General features: G+C 28.1%; 1 protein-coding gene across 2 annotated transcripts in view; it reads right to left on the reverse strand.

Annotated features, from left to right (window-relative positions):
- Positions 1-18270, reverse strand: part of Gpdh1 (Glycerol-3-phosphate dehydrogenase 1) — a 142667-nt gene that overhangs the window by 43122 nt on the left and 81275 nt on the right. For both annotated transcript variants that reach the window (XR_012757570.1, XM_075374423.1), the window contains exons 3-4: positions 5429-5569; positions 3583-3724 (exon numbers count right to left, since the gene is read on the reverse strand). Coding sequence is in view for 1 of the 2 variants with exons in the window: in XM_075374423.1 (XP_075230538.1) it covers positions 3583-3724; positions 5429-5569 (283 nt within the window). In the remaining variant the exon portion in view is untranslated. The remainder of the gene's footprint in view (positions 1-3582; positions 3725-5428; positions 5570-18270) is intronic.

An 18270-nucleotide genomic window follows, 5' to 3' on the forward strand; every position in this document is an offset into this window, starting at 1 on the left:
AAGCATATATAAGAAGGTACCCAAAACTAACCTGATTCTGCATCTGATGCACTATCTAGATGTAGTTGTGAACTCTGCCTGTAGCAAGCTTACAGCATTTTATGGCAGTCTGTCAAACGGCATAGTTCTGTATTGTATGTAAGGCGTTCCATGTCAGTTTTCCTAGTTGCTTGTAAATGTGTTCTTCAATTTATGGGATGGGTGATCATAAAGAGTAGAAATTCTGCATTAAATTTGATTTCCTCTTAGAGAAAAAAGCTGCTGAAATAGTACTGATGCAAATAGTACTAAATATTTTTAAAGAAGATTTAAATAACACACACACACACACACACACACACACACACACACACACACACACACACACACACACACACATATTTATAAATATACTAGCATGTACCCTGCCACGCTTCACTGTGGCACATTGTGGTTGCATGGATGAGAAATGAAAAACAAAACAAAACATACGTTTTATAGAAGTTTAATTTTGCAATACTTGTGGATATACAATATTTTTTGTTTTTCCACTGTCTGCGTAGATATAAAGGCTATCTGGTTTGCGACTCGGGAACATGCAACATACAGTTGTCCTTGTGAGAAGCAATCCGCATCTAAATCTAAACCACACAATTCTAAAGATTGACCTTGAGCCTTATTGATTGTGATTGCAAATGCCAATCGAATTGGGAACTGCAATATTTTAAATTGAGATGGTGTATTGGTCGGGAACATGGGTATTCGAGGAATGAGGACATCTTCACCTGTGAAAGGCCCCATTAAAATCGTTGCTTCCATTACGTTTTCATCAATTTCTTAACTGCAAGTCGCATGCCGTTGCAAAGTTTTGGCTGATTAATATTCCGCAACAGGATAATTGGCACACCTATTTTCAATTTTAATATGTGTGGCGGCATCCCTGGCAGATCAAGTGAGTTTAAAAATTCCGTTGGATAATTAACTGGACACGCATATTCATAGTCAATTGCAATGTACGTACGTGTCGCCACAGTGTTGAATATTTCAGGCAAGCATTTATTTCGTCTGCTGGTGTCGATTGAGAAATTACAGGCAATGTTTGCCTAAAATCTCCTGCGAGCAATATCAAAGCATTCCCGAATGGTTGAACGTTTCCACGCAAATCTCGTAACGATCGATCAAGAGCTTTTAGCGATTTTTTATGTGCCATCGTGCATTCATCCCAAACAATGAGTTTACATTTTTGTAATACTTTTCCCATACAGGATGCGTTGGAAATATTGCACGTGGTAGTCTCAATGATTTGCATGTTTAATGGCAACTTCAGAGGTGAATGCGCAGTCCTTCCACCTGGTAACAATGTCGCAGCTATTCCAGACGAAGCAAGAGCTAAGGCTATGTCATTTTTTGATCAAACCGTTGCTAGAATCAATCTAATGAGGAATGTTTTCCCAGTTCCTCCTGGCGATCATAAATGCCTTTCTGTTCACGTGTTAATTTGGGAATGTTTGATTGGACATATGACTGAAGATCACCAATGTTGTAACTCTGTTCACAGCGTAAATCCACATCAAATGAAGCAATCGCAACTCGGGTGGGTGCTGGCATTCCCAATTGACTAAGAACTTAATTTGCATTAGCTAAGCACTTGTCTTCAATATTTATCAATGCTTCATTGTAAATGCCTTCTGTAAATTCAGACAAAAGTGAATATTTAACGTAACAAAGGATTTTTTGGTCATTATGTAGGGATATTATTTTCTGTGTATTTGGCTATTTCGACTTTTTTTGTTTTTAGTCTATCTGGGTTATAAGAAAGTTGGGTGTTTTAATTTATTTACTGTAAGTCATCCTTCTTGGTGGCTTTTCTTTTTGTTTTGGTATTTTTCTTTATTTTAATAAAATACAATGTTTTAGCTGTTAAATATAATTCAAAGAAATTTGTTACTTAATCAGTTGTGATTTTGTTTACATTGGCAACGGCCATATGGGCTCTTTGTGATTGTTTGACAGCGGCCATCTTGCATTGATCTGATTGGTTTTCCTTTGTTAATATTTTCATATGATTTATTAACCTCTTATCTATTAAAAAACTGTACAAATTAAAAATAGATAGATAGATTTATTAAAAATTGATGAAAACAATCTTTGATGCGGGTTATATATCATGCTAAAATTTGAGCTCAATCGGTGCAGAACATTTTGAGTTTTTGAAGCGTACAAAAACGAACTTAACATTTATATATATATATATGAGTGGCTTTTACACTTCTAACAAGGATAACTATCACTTGAAGACCAACCAAGTTGACTACTTAAAAGATAGAGTTTTCTATAACAATCCTTGGATCACTCAACAATTGAAGATTTTTGGATTCAATATCCAACATCTGTTATGATATTGAAGGAATGAGCAAAGAAACATTACAATAGTTGATGGTACACACCTTACAAATAGCGTTTCATTGTGAAGAGCAAAATGGTGGATATTTAAAGAATATAATTTTTATAAATAAATGAATAAAATTTATTTCAATTATTTGTTTGTAAAAGTACAAAAATTAATGAATAAAGACTGAAAAAGTTATTAAAATATTCTAGTGACTTTTGGGCTATACTGTAATTATAAATTATAATAGATTATATATTAGATTAAAAATAATAAATAATATTAAAAATTAAATTTACAATATTAAACATTAGATTATATTATATTTCATACTATTATTACATTATTCAAAAAAAAAAAGTTAAAATTAATGGCAGAAGGTACAAGGAAGGTTACAAGAAAATCCTATTCTACTAACTGGATAACTCACCATTACTTTGTGGTGCTAGTAAAAAATTATAACAAGTTGCGGGTATCAACAGCTATTGTCATCAGCCCAGTGGAAATTTGTAGTGTATGAACAGACGCCATGTCTTACCAGGATTCAAACCTGGGACCTACTGTTACACATGTATAAATAAAAAATATATGTTTAATTAAGAAAAAAAAAGTACAATGGAGAAGTCTACGGGATGCTAACAGTAAAGATGTTAAAATTGCATTTTATGAGTTAATTAATCTTTATTAACGTAAATTCTTGTAATATAAAGCTATTGAAAGACAAATGTAATCCGGAAAAAACTAAAAGAATTAGTAATTCTTAAAGTTATAAAATGTAGGTAACCTTTAGAATGTTTTGATGAATAATTTGAAAAGTTGGCAAGAATGTTTTATAGAAGAATGGATAGTTCTTTTCACTGAAAAATCAAAAAATTAGTATGAAACAAATCTGATACTTTTCCAAAAAAAAAAAACATCATTGAATTAAGTGTTTACTCATCGTTTGTAATTTCTACTCAATAATCACGATTTAAAAAGGGTTATATTCCTATGTTATAGTTCAGGTCAATAAGAATACTTTATCTAGTCTTCCCCTTTTCGAAATCTTTACTTGGACAAGAACCATGGGATTTGGGTCAGCCTGATTCTAAGCATATATAGACTGGTTACCAATGAGATAAATCTGGTTTCTTACCAAATCATCTAAAACAGAACACATTATATTTAAACAAATAGTAAAGAAATAAATAAAAAATAAAGTGATTTCAACTTACCAATTGTTGTTTCACAAAATTTTTCTTCTGCTACTTCACCAGCTAAATTAGCACCCATTAAAACACATACTTGGATGTTAAGGTGTCTAGAAATTATGTGTGATATTAAATCGATTCCACCACCTTCAGCTTTATCAAAACCCTGAGAAAATAACATAATTTAAGTACATAAAAGTGATAACATATAACAATGGTAAAACTTTTAATAATTTTTAATTTTTTCTCTGACTGAAACCTAACTGACTAAAAGCTTTATTGATATTTCACGATACAGAAGGTACAGTTTACAAATAGCAAACGACAATGCAATACTGCATCAAGTATATGATTTTAATACTTAATATGAAAAAAAAAATTACGCTCTATGATATAAAGAATGGACGGTGAGCAGCTTTATAACTCTGAAATTAATGTATCTATTATTTTATACAGAAAACAACATAACAATACTCTTTAGCGCTATTCTTTGTAGTAAAATAGAGTTTTATAAAGAATCATATTTACTGCTAAAAGAAATTAAATCCAATTCAAGAATAAAATCTCACCAATAATTAACTGGAACGTGAATTCTGACTGCTGATAAATAATTTGATCATGTCAAAATTTAATTTTGTAAAGTTAATAAATAGTTTACTAAATGATAGCATACAAATAAATATCATCATTTATTTAAAAACATTAATAATGTTTTAATTTATTTAACATAAAATTAAAACATTGGTACCAATTTTTCTTGTTTGTATTTCAATTGAATATATAGAATTATTATACTAATTGCAGTTAGTTTACTATAGTCAAATGCAGTAGCCATCTGGATCAGTTTAAATAAAAAATCCTTAAAATTCAATAGTTCATTTTTTAAATCTTTAAAATTATCAATGAGAATAAAAAGATACCAATGAGATCATAAAAGATGCTGATATCAATGATAGGGCTTGAAAGGGAATTTTATTCATAGAGAGAAGTTGTACACAGACAATTTATGTAAAATAGAAGTGGAAAGGAACTGTGAATAGCTCAATCTAATGAAACTTGTAAAATTATAATATATTATGGTGATATTTCAGAAAATATGAATGAATTGAATACAGATGATCTTATCTAATACACGTATCAGGTTTGATAAAAAAATACACTAAATTTTTATTTTTCTCAAAAAATTTTTTATTAATATAACAATATATATATTTTGTCACCTTTAAAGTACTACTTTTCAGATGTAATACATTTGTACCAGTGTTTTTTCCAATCTTCAAAGCACATCTGGAACACAATTTACGGTATGATGTTTAGCTCCTTCAGAGTTTCTGACTTAATTGAGTATCTTTTCAATACTGGCAAAACATCATCTTTCATGGTTTTTTGTCAGCTTGGAGAATAGAAAGAAGTCACAGGGGGCCATGCTGGCTGAGACATCATAAAGGTGTTGTTTTTGGCCAAAAATTTACCAACAAGCAATGAAATGTGAGTAGGTACATTATCGTGGTGCAACTGCCATGAATTGTTTTGCCACAAATCTGGGCATTTTCTTCTGACAGTAATCCTTATTGACTCTCATTGAACTCTTCAAGAAAAAATTTAATGCAAATTCTTTGTTATGTAAGTTAAAAATCGACAACCATACCAAAACACCTTTTCGACAGGCAACAATTAACTAAGCATCCAATATGGCTATCAATATACACATACATTAGGGACAAGTGTGCCATCACAACAAAAAATAAATTCTGACAATTGGACTTATAGCCTGGGAAATTTAATAATTCCCCGTATTTTTTTATCAAACCTCATATCTGTCTTTGTTATACACTTATAACAAAACTGCAGACATAATCAATATACTTACTTTAATTAGTGATAACCCAACAGCAGTTGGTTTAATCTTTCCAAATAAAGCAGAACAAATTGTTCGAATAAATTGATGAGGCAAGACAAAAACTAGAAAATCACAGTCCTGGGCTGCTTCAACGACATCAGGAACTGCTCTCTGCAACAGAAATTGTGCAATGCTTAAAAGTATGAAAAATAAAAGGCATAATAACTGAATTATAAAATAATACTTCAAGCATAGTATTCAGGTTCACTGATGAAATAAAAATAAAAAGAAAAAAAGACTTTAAAAATATACACACAGCGATTCCAAATTACAAGGCAATCTCTCAGGAGACAAATCCATAACCAAAAAAAGAAAAAGTGTTTATATTAGCTAAGTAATATAAAAATTAACATAGCTTAATTAACATTTAGCCCTGATTTCTGCTCTCTGTGAAATTAAACCTTATTAAAATTCTTGGTGTACAGATTGAGGAATAAATTTGGCATTTCCTTATGGTTTTTTATCTAAGAAATTGAATAAAAGTGAGCCTAGATCTCTATCTCAATCAGGTTTTAAGAAAAACTTAAGAACTCTTGTACACGTGTTGCATGGAACAGGTGTAATTGTTGTTCCCATTAACGTTTGCCACACTGTTGATTGTGAAACGTGAAAGCCATACAACAATCTTCTGGTGCTTGAGGTGGGAGATAAAATTGTATCGCATTCAATATTGTTTCATTGTTGACATTTCTCACAAAATGTTCATGACCAGCAACAAATTGTTGCGGTTTAAGTATACCTCCTGTTTCTCGAATTTACCTCTCCAAAGCCTCAAATGTTTTACAATCTGGTACTCTTCAATCTGCATAATTTTCCTGGTATTCATGTACAGCAGCCGATCCATTTTTATCTACTTTATCATAAGTTAACAACATGTCCGTCAACTCTCCAAATGAAAACAGATTTGTGATATCACCTTCTGTGAATGACTGACTGAACAATAACAGTACAAACTCTCTCAAATGATTATTCAAATACTAGACATTAAACTTAATTGTTGATCAGCTGTAATTGTCAACCTATGAAAGAATACAAATTAAATTCACCACAAAGTTAACTAGAACTTCTAATTGTTAATCAGAAAATTAACAAAGTTATTTTATCCCAAATCTAAAAAAGTGTATTTTCCGACAAAACATTTTCATGTTTTACTCGGTTTTCCTTAAAGCTTAAGTGAGATAGACGTCTGAAACAATTTTTTTTCAATTTCTTAGATAAAAAAACTATAAGAAAGCACCAAATTTACAATTCGATTTGTACATCAAGAATTTTAGTAAGGCTAATTTCACAGAGAGGGCAGAAAGCAGGGCTAAATGTTTTGCAAGCAGAAAATGCATGCATATGAACCGTTTTCTGACCTATGTTTATAAACTTTTTTTTCTTATTTTTGGCTATAGAATCATTTCCTGAATGACTGTTGTTCAATTTAGAATCACCCTGTAAAATATTTGAAAAAATATGGTTGGTGTCTCAAGCAAATTTAACATGCATAGTTTGCTTAATAGTTAGTTGAATAGCATATGCTTATATAGATAATTAATTAAATCATAAAAAAGAGAGGAATAAATAAATAAAAATAAGAAAAGGAAAGAAAGGTATATAACATATTTTGAATCTATCTAACAATGATGGGCTGTTATATAGCAATCTGCATAAATAAAAAATTGATGGTTTTTTGTGTACTTTTTAGAACAACCTCTTTTCATAACATCTTTTCACTTCATACAAACTGAAACAGATTATCTGATAATCCAAATTCTTTTCAATCATATCAGAAGGATACCTTATAACATTAAAGTGCAATAAGAATAATAAAAATAACCTAGATTTTTTTACTTAAACATCGAAAAGGACCACACCTATACTTGTTTAAACTTGTTTGAAATAAAATCATAAATAAACACACTCAGTTCAAACATTATTCTGCTTTAGATTACATTGTAAATATGTGCTCTCAATTTATTAACTCTCCCTCTTTAAAAAAAAAAAGCAGAATAAAACAAGAGTGATTTTTATATTATTTTTTGTTCAATTCAAGCAGCGAGATAATATCAATTAATTTTATTTATTCATGAATATTTCTGCAGGTATTTTGAACCAGACAATTAATTATACATAAGAAAATCTTTAGATTTGTGAAGAATTCAAGGTCTAAACAGAATTCAAACCCAGAACCTTTCAGATAAAAGGCAAATTACCGCTCTGCCACAAGGAAAATATATAATCATAATCAGGAAACATCTGAGCTCAAATCCAGGTCAGATATGCCATTTTTCCACACATTACAAGATTCATTTTTCATCATAAAAAAAAATGAAATTAAGATAGCTATAATTGTTCATACATCTATATTTACTACAGGAAGAGTAAATAAATAAATAAACATAATTTTATGATTAAAAAAATATTCTCTCAATCACACAGAAATTTCATCATTGCTCCTAACCAAAGTATAAAGTGATTTCTACAACTAAACAGAAAATAGAAAGAAGGAAAATTCTAATTCACTGATTTCTTTTATCCTTTATGTGGAGTATGCTTTTTCAGCTCACAGCAGTGATCAATAATTTGCTATTAAGCTAAAAATTAATTTTGGTGAAATTTATATTTATGTATGAGAACATGCCATATCTTAATTTCATTTCCTTTTTTCTATAAATAATACTAAACCGGTGGTAAAATGTAATATGTTTGTATAATAGTAGAGTTTCAACAACTTTTAATGGTGACAACATACAGAATTCCATATAAAAATTTAAGTTAAGTAAGATTTCAATTATTTAAGTCATGGTCGATGACCATCAATTTATATTATATGCATCTGGTCCACCTGGAATCATAAGAGCATCTGGCAAATATTACTTCCTCCTACATGAAGACAGGAAACATTTACATAAAATAGTATTGCAATGATTTGTGTGATACCTTATAATCATCCAGACATTTTATGCAGATTTGTTGATGTGGAACTGGTAGTCACTGATATGTATTTTTAATTTGAACGTAACAATCAAATGGTGGCTATTAGTAATTAAAAAAAAAAAAAACACAATTGAAGAGCCATTAACATTAAATTATAATACAAATAGCTGAATTTTGAGCATGTACCCTCCCTGAGTAGAAAACAAAGTTACACAACTCAGGATTACTATGAAACACTATAATGCTCAGCATTACAATGATGCTGGATATTTAGATAGAAGTTAAAATTAAATTCTTCTTTTCAATGATACTAATTGAAAATTATCATTATGGCAATTAATTTTCTAACGCTATTCTTCTTCCTCTGTGGTGAAAAGGTAGCATCTCAGCTTTTAACCCGAAAGGTCCCTGGTTTGAATCCTGGTCAGGCATTATTTTTATCCTAAGCTATAAAATTTTAATCCCGTATTCCCATCATCTAGTTTTAAACTAATATGGTGAATCACAAAAAAATTAATTAAGATTAAATTAATCACTAAATTAATTAATTAATTTAGTTATGATATTGATCTTACAAAAATTTATGTATTTCTTGTAAAAACAAAAATAATAAAAATCTGCTATCGTTCATACAATGAACGATACAATTTTTTATTACAATTTTAAAATAATAATTGTTTAATGGATTTAAATAATACATTAGTAAAATTCTCCAGTTTCAGATGAAGAGCGGCTACAATATACGTCCCCGTCCAAAAACCCTAATTTTTAAAAAGTTTTACTTAATCAATTGACAATAGAAGCTCTGTGACAGTACACCTCAGTCATTTTGTACTGAATTTAATGAACTCAATTCTATAATAAAATTTATTTAATTAAGTGAAAACTAAAACCAAATACAAAATAAGAATATTAATTGAAATTGACTGGAGGAAATTTCATCCAGTTATCCTTTCCTTTCTTACTACCTAATAACCAATCTAAACAAAATTTAACATTTTCAAGGCAGACTCTTGAGGAGAAACAAAAGTTTACTTTTTAAAATTAATAATAATAATAACAACAATAAAAAAGATTATTTAAATGGATAACCTAATTATATGGTTGTGTATACAAAAAATTAAGATATGTAAGATTTGTCATTTTAAATGAGAAAGTATGATGAAAATTTTTTATACAAATTGTTCTGCCTAATAGCAAGGAATCTTACAAAAAAGTTTAATACAAATTGGAAAATGCATTACATCATAACAGCAAACATACTTACAGATGGAATATCATAAAATTGTGAAAAAGAAAGTTAAAAGAAAATAAAAAAAAAATAAAGGAGTATTGTTTTCGTCCAATAGAAATAATAAACCTTAATTATAACAAAAAAATAAAAATTAAAAATAACAACAACTTGAGAATAACTATTTCAGATGTGAAAATTACAATTTGAATACATTCATATAACCTCTAAATACTTTTGTAGGTCACCAATTTCATTACACAACAAATTTTAAACATTTTAAAAGCCTACATTTAAAAATTAATTCATTGTTTCAAACATTAAATAGAAAAAGTAAATTAAGAAAATCAATAAATAATGACCTTGTTTAAAAAGAATTTTAGTACTTTTAAAATACTAAAACATACTTAATTTACTAAAATTACAGACATGAATGCTTTACAGACAATCAGCCTTCAGTCAAAAAGATGGAATTTTTCTTTACAAATTTATAAGCCTAAATTTTTATTAGTCCACAGTAAAAAAATAACTTAGAATTTTATGAATGTGTTGAGCAGAAGCCAAAATTAATGAAAGCAGTAATATATACCGAAATTAACTATGTTTAGCATGTAAAATAAGTCAAGTTCAATAAGTCAGCTGACTGACTGTCAGAAAAAATAGAGGTAGAAATAGATAAATTTATACTAGTTCTAGTTCAGAAGTAGTAATAAATAGTACAGGGTACTATTTGTAGTACTATTTTACTAGGATATGTGCCAAATTATGTCTCTCACACTGCTCCCTCCACTTTCCTGCTACAACCCTCTTTTTCTTAATTCCATCTTTCTCTCTCTGCTTAAATCATGATGGTGTTTCTGGCAAGTCAAACCTAAAGTATATTAGTAAAGGCCATTTCAAAATCATTCAATGCATTAATTTGTAATAATTAACAACTGTAGTAAATGTAAAGTTGGTGTTTTGGTTATTAAATATAAAAATATACCAGGAACAATACTTTCACATCTATTTTCTCTTCTACTACATAGGTTTTATTAGCTTACAGTTTTCAGCAATTTATTAAACAATTTACATTAATGGAGAACACCTTAAATATTTCAATATAATTTGGTACAATAAAAAAAACTTTATTTTAATAATTTAATACAACAATTTAAGTAAAACCACATTATAGAAAGTATATGTTAAGAATGCTAATCAATAAATAAATGTATTATCTAAATCAATACATAATAATTTTTACTTTTTATATATATATTACAGTCAATAATGGGTAGGTGTGTGATTTGATACTGAACCACACGTAACACACAGAACTATTCTGGCAATTACTAGGATAATCACAATAAACCAGAAGAAAATTATTGCTACAGAAACATCAAAAAATGTAAAGATAAATTTAATTAAATAATATAACAGATAAATAAAAATTAAATCTGTAAAATTAATTAAAAAAGTAACACAAAATGTGATAATTTTAAAGATATTATTGGAGATATATTTAAATGTGTAATAATGATACATACTCGTACAATTTAAAATTTTTAATCAGAATAATATAAAAAATTTAATAAATTTGAATATTATTATTATTTTTACACCAGGAAAACTTTTCTTTAATTAATTTTAAATAAATTAATTTAATTTACATTAAACTTGGACCACATCTGACTTATACACCAGTATAACTGTCCTAATTAAGACATTATAAGAACATGACATAAAATTAAAGTAGTTCAATATATAAAATGATATATAAAGAAAATTTTGCAAGAAACTTAAAAATGAATGACAACTAAAGGATAAAAATAATTGCCAATTAGTGAAGAAGTAAATATGATTCTTCTAAACTACGTGACATGAAGTTTACAACCCTTCATTTTTTACTTCCTCGTGCAAAATAAAGGAAGTATTGTGATCACGAAAAATTTCGGTTTTCAGATTTCAACACAAATATCCATTTTGACCATCCCTGAATCCATTTTCACTAGTTTAGGCATGACATCTAAATGTATCTCAAAAACCATTATCCAGAGGATGTTGAAATTTTGGATTTAGCACGGTTGTAACATCTACTTGTGCACCTGCCCTTTTGATTGCAATTGACTAGACCAAAATTGTCCAAAAAACCCTAAATCCAAAAAAAAAAAATGGATTTTGGACTTATTCTTAACTGCAGTAATAAACCCTCATTGAGGGCTTTTCAATGATATATCCATAAGTGGTCCTTATTTTCATTGGTTCCAGAATTATAGCTAAATAAAAGTTTAATTAATGAAATATTTGGACCTTAAGGAAAAGGTATATTGGTTCAAAAGCGACTTCATTTCTTTTTTTTTTTTTAATTTAAATATACTGATTTATTAATAAATTAAACTGTGATTGTAAAAAATGTTTTACAATAAATAATAATTTAGTTTTTTAACAATAAGGAAAAAAATCAGTAGTTATTAATGAAATAAAATTTTACGTACTTTTCATTTTAAAAAAAAAGTGTATATCTAATTTAACAGGTGTACAAGGAAATTATGTAGTGTCCACATCAGATTTTTCAATTTTAATTTTACATGTTACAAAATGTATTTAATAAAATAAATTTAAATAATGCATTAAGAAATTATCATTTTGACCTTGACCCACAAAACAATGAAAATCTCACAGCAGATGTGTTTAAAAAACATGTACTTTCCTTCAGACTTGAAAATAAAACAAATTAATTATTATAAATTTTTTTATAATAAATTTTATTAGAAAACCATTCAAAAGTATCAAAAAAAGGTTACATGTCATAAGTAGGTTATATACATTGACATCAAACATAAAAAGCACTACTTTAAGGGAATGGATATTTAAAATTCATAGAGATAAGAGAAAACAAATCAACAAAATTATTATGACAAGTTATCCTTTGGAGTTAAATTAATAGATATAAAACTGAAAAATTAAAATTTATCTACCAATTACATAAAATTAAACTACAAAAATAGATAATGATCATGATTATATAATGAATTAATCATAAATTAAATAAAAAGAAAAGAAGAAATATGTACTTTCATGGAACAACACATTTTAGCTTCTATAATTCATAATGGCTTTGGAAACTACATGGAAAGAATGTTGGCTCTGGACAATGGAAATCTGTCATTGGTAAAAATAAAAAGAGATCTACAAAAAATTCATTTAGCCTCACAGTTAACTTCAGTATGTAACTTAAAAAGAAATAGCACAGCAAGTGCATTTATGCAAAGGAAGAATGAAAATTACGCTTATATCTTGTAAATAAATGATGTAACAATACCACAGATATCTCGGGGACAAGTGACACACTACAAACTGCCAGTGTCAGGAAGTTAACTTATCACAGTGACAACTGTCACTGTAGGAGACAGCTCCACCATTGGAATAATGTGCTGAGTTCAATCTCTATTAGTTATGAACTGATCCAGAAAAAAGTAGCAACAAAAAAATTAATAATTTTTAGAATTTAGATGATTAAATGAGAAGCTGATCCTGAGATTCATAAATGACAATGTTCTAGAACCTCTGGAAGAGTAATTTAAAGTGGAGAAGAGTTATGGAGATTGTAGGGGTAGTACAGGTTGGGAAATTGCAGATTTTCTGAAAAAGCTCTACACTAGTGGTAGGTGAGGAATGAAATAAAACTTATTAAAATAACAGTTTAAAAATATTGTCATTATTATATTTCACATTATAGGCATGAACTGAAATGAAAAAAAAATATGACGTGGACACCACATGGCTTTCTTGTACGCCTATTAAATTACGTATACACTTTTTTTTTTTTTAATGAAAAGTATATCAAATTTTATTTCATTAATAACTTCTGATATTTTTTCATATTTTTTTTTTAATTGTTCTTATTGAATTATTATTTACTGTAAAAATTTTTTTAACGAGAGGTAATAATTATAAATAAATCAATGTATTTAAATTAAAAAAAAGGAGATGAAGTCAGATTTGAACCAATGTGCCTTCCAATTGTAAGATCCAAATATTTCATTAATTAAACTTTTATTTGGCTCTAACTTTGGAACCAATGAAAATATGTACCACATCATTCAGTATCACTGAAAAGCTCTCAATGAGGGCTTATTACTGCTTATTAAGAAAAAGTTCAAATCCAAATTTTTTGGATAATTAGGTTCTGTTGATTGCAATCAAAAGTGTGGGTGCATAACTAGATGTTACAACAGACCTAAATCTAAAATTTCAACATCCTCCAGCTAATCGTTTTTGAGTTATGAGAGATAAATATGTATGTACAGATGTCATGCTGAAACTAGTGAAAATGGATATTTCCATTGAAATCTGAAAACCAAAATTTTTAGCGATCACAATACTTCCTTTACTTTGAACAAGGAAGTAAAAATGAGATTATATAAAAAAAATATATATATATATATAATATATAAATATAATTAATATAAGACATAATATATATTATATTAAAGTAATAAACTGAAATTTTTAGACTGGTACAATCAAGTATGCTAACAAAATTTATTAATGCAAATGACTGATTTATGTCTTTTTTAGAACTTAAGAGGTAAGTTATTTAATACTAAACTTGAATTAAGTTAATTTTGTTACTAATTTAAATATTTTTACAGATTACATAAACACAGAAATGAAATAAAACAAATGAACTAACTGAATTCAAGAAAAAATATTTTTTTCTTTGATTTGAACATGTAATTTTTAATTTTTGCAATTTATTTAATTTATAAGTGTAATTTAATTTATACATACATATATATACACTTTTTATCTCTAATAATGCATCCATTTCATCATAATTAACAATAAATATTGTACCAAAATCACACTTCAGAATTATCTGTTTATGTTTTATCAACAAGATAAAAAAACCTGATGCAAACTTTTTTCTGTCCAAGCCTAATTGAGCTTCAAACCTTGAACCTTATGTAAGAAAACATTTTACTTTTTAATAATTTAAAATTAAATTTTTTCTAATAAAATTTTCTCTGTTCATAATTTTAATAAAAATATCATTTAAAGAGAAACACAGATATTTTATGTTATCAGGTTAAATCTTTTTTTAATAAGTTATTGAAACGGATCACATGAACAGATTTTAAGATATCACTACCAATCATTAGAATATTCATTTTTTTATTATCTATAAATTCTTACTCTTAAAAAAATCGGTAGAACCAAATTTTTTTATAATAAAAAATATCTTATCATTAATTTTATAAACCCAGCACTTATAAATTACAATTACAAAAAAATTACAGTACATTTTTTTGGTACTTCATTAACTAACCCACCGGGTTGGTCTAGTGGTGAACGGGTCTTCCCAAGTCAGCTGATTTTGAAGCCGAGAGTTCTAAGGTTCAAGTCCTAGTAAAGGCAATTATTTTTATACGGATTTGAATACTAGATCGTAAATACTGATGTTCTTTGGTGATTGGGTTTCAATTAACCGCACATCTCAGGAATGGTCGAACTGAGACTGTACAAGACTACACTTCACTTACACTCATACATATCATCCTCTGAAGTAATACCTGAACGATAATCCCGGAGGCTAACAGGAAAAAGAAAAAAAAGTACTTTGCTAGTACTTCGAATGCGTCTCGAAATGTTATTATTAGGTGTTCAAAATTGATTATCTCTTGTGTAAAAATACGTTTTTTGAATGACGAAAATTGATCAAGGAAAAGTGAAAAAATATCAGCAAATCTTCCCAAATAAATTTGGTTAATATGGGTTTAGGCATCTTTTAAAGATGGCACACTCTCAACATCTTCATCAAGATCCATAATATCCACATGCAAATTCACTCAGTACCAGTGCTGAAAGCTTAAATATAAATTAAATTTATTTATTATTTATATATTATATTCAATTTACGAAACAAATTACCGTAATACGAAACTAACCTTCCTTGACACAATAACAAAAGAAGATAAGTTGGCTTCAAAATCAATAAATCGGTAAGGAGGATATATAGGATTAAAAATTCTTCTTATTTTGACCTTTATCGTTTACCATTTGATTTGACCCATGTGTTTTGTCTATATGTATGTTTAATTTTAACTACAAGGCCAAAAAAACATATATACGATTTTAAATAGATAATCGATAGTATTTTTAGTATCGATTTATTTGTATCGAAAATAGTTGTGTTTTAAGATCTGCTACGATATTGAATGAATGAATTACGGTGGTACAATTTTAAAATAAAATAATATTTAAAACTGCATATTAATCATAAGTAATTTTACCTTTAATAAAATGTTTCTTTGATATTTTGGTAATTCAAAGTGACAAAATCATTTCTAATGTCACCTTCACTCTAAAGTATCATTACCAGTACTGCCTCTAACTGTGCATTACTTAACTTCAAAAAAATTAACTTATTGAACAAAGATATTATTAGAAAATTTCAATTTTGTGAACGAAACTATGTTTTGTTTTTGCTATTTTGAAATTACATAACTTTTTTTTTAGAATTGAATCAATTTCTGAAACAAGGATAATTACGAACCGTTAATATTTTTATCAGTTAATCAATTATTTTCAATGACTGAATCATTTGATACTGTCATGAATTAAAAATAACAGATCAACATTTTTTTCATTAACTTTAAACATCGTCAAAATAGGAAGAGAACAGATTATGGAGGTAGAAGAATTTTGTTATTTGGGAAGTAGAATTACTAAAGATGGACGATGCAGTAGTGATATAAAATAAAAAATAGCACAGGTGAAACGAGCTTTCAGTAAGAAATATAATTTGTTTACATCCAAAATTAATTTAAATGTCAGGAAAACATTTTTGAGAGTGTATGTTTATACAGAGAGTTATGCTTTATACAGAAGTGAAACTTGGAGGATCAGAGTAACAGAGAAGAAAAGACTAGAAGCTTTTGAAATGCCGTGCACCATAGGAGAATATTAAAAATCAGATGGGTGGATAAAGCGACAAACGAAAAGATGTTGTGGAAAATTGATGAAGACAGAAGCATTTGGAAAAATATAGTTAAAAGAAGAAACAGACTTATAGGCCACATACTAAGGCATCCTGGAATAGTCGCTTTAATATTGGAAGGACAGGTAGAAGGAAAAAATTGTGTAGGAAAAAAAACGTTTGGAATATGTAAGACAAATTGTTAGGGATGTAGGATGTAGAGGGTATACTGAAATGAAATGACTAGCACTAGATAGGAAATCTTGGAGAGCTGCATCAAACCAGTCAAATGACTGAAGACAAATAAAAAATCCGTTATCATTAACAATTTATTGATTTTTCATTGAACAGGTAAGCTTAAGCTTGTGTATGGGAATACCGATAACAAAATTCTTTGTTGAGAGAAAATCCCAATATCTGACAAAGATTCAAACATTCTGATGAAAAGCAATGATGCTCCCAGTTCTTGATAAAGGTCAGTTACTGTTATGTAAGTGTATGTGTGCATGTGTATACTCACTCACACATATTAACTAAATTAAAAGATTAAAAATATGAGAATCCAGATTAAGCTATAAAGGTCAAGTAGGGTATCATGATAATTATTTAATAAAAGATGAAATATAAGAAATTATACAAATTAATAAACACAACTATGTTAAAGAATTATTTTTCTACACAGAGAATTTATGATAATATCAACTATATTATAAAAAGTTTATTGTAAACCTTGAAAAACTCTATTATCTGATAAGTCAAGTTATCTTGCTACAACTTGACTTTATTCATTTAAAATTTGAAAATATTCCTAGGAAGATATTAATAATGTTAAAAACATAAATTTATTACTTTATTTGTTTCTTTATACAATTTTCCGCACATATAATATTTGCAAATGAAATGCACACAATTAAAGCTCAATGTAAAAACCAGACTAATGGATTATGTTATAATTTACATTTGTCAAGTGTTTTTTAAATATAAACCAGCAATAAGGTTAACTTCAAACATCTATACATTCTACTTTTTTATCCAAGATTTTATGGAATATAAAAACAGAAAATAAAATGAGTATTACAAACAGTAAGCGTTAAATTATATTGAAGGATGTCTGAATATTATTTGGAGAACTATCAAGATATTATTTTGAAATGGTTTATAGCTCATGTAGATATTGAAATTCCACAAAATTCAAAGGATGGGTGAGAGTTTCCCTTAGTGAAAGTTAACCTGTGCTTTACCAAAAGAGGCTTTTTAATATCAGGGAGAAAAGCAATTTATTGCAGCATATATCTGATTAAGAGAGTGCAAAATTGTTGTTCAGTAATTTATATTGTAACTCTGCTGGGTAAAAATATTCTACATCCCAAAGAATTAGGTGCAAAAATCACAATATATCTCAAAGACTTTTATGGCATCCTTTTGGAGAATGGTTTATTTCTTGTTTCTTTATGGGCTGATCATACCTTTTCCACCATTTCCCTAATAAAGGTTTCCCTAACCCTTTTCATTTATCCTTTCTTTCCTGGAGTGTTCTATAAGGTTTTGGATGGACAACTCTAGATCCATGGTAAAGGTACGGTGACCTGAAACGTTTCTGAATTCTTGGTCTACAATCCTAGCTAAACTACAAAATTTACTTCAGTTTTATTTAAAGATCAATAAACTTAAATTATTATGGTTCAATTAATTATCAGA

This window comes from Lycorma delicatula, chromosome 9 (assembly GCF_047948215.1).
Source record: "Lycorma delicatula isolate Av1 chromosome 9, ASM4794821v1, whole genome shotgun sequence".
NCBI classification, from domain to species: Eukaryota; Metazoa; Arthropoda; class Insecta; order Hemiptera; family Fulgoridae; genus Lycorma; species Lycorma delicatula.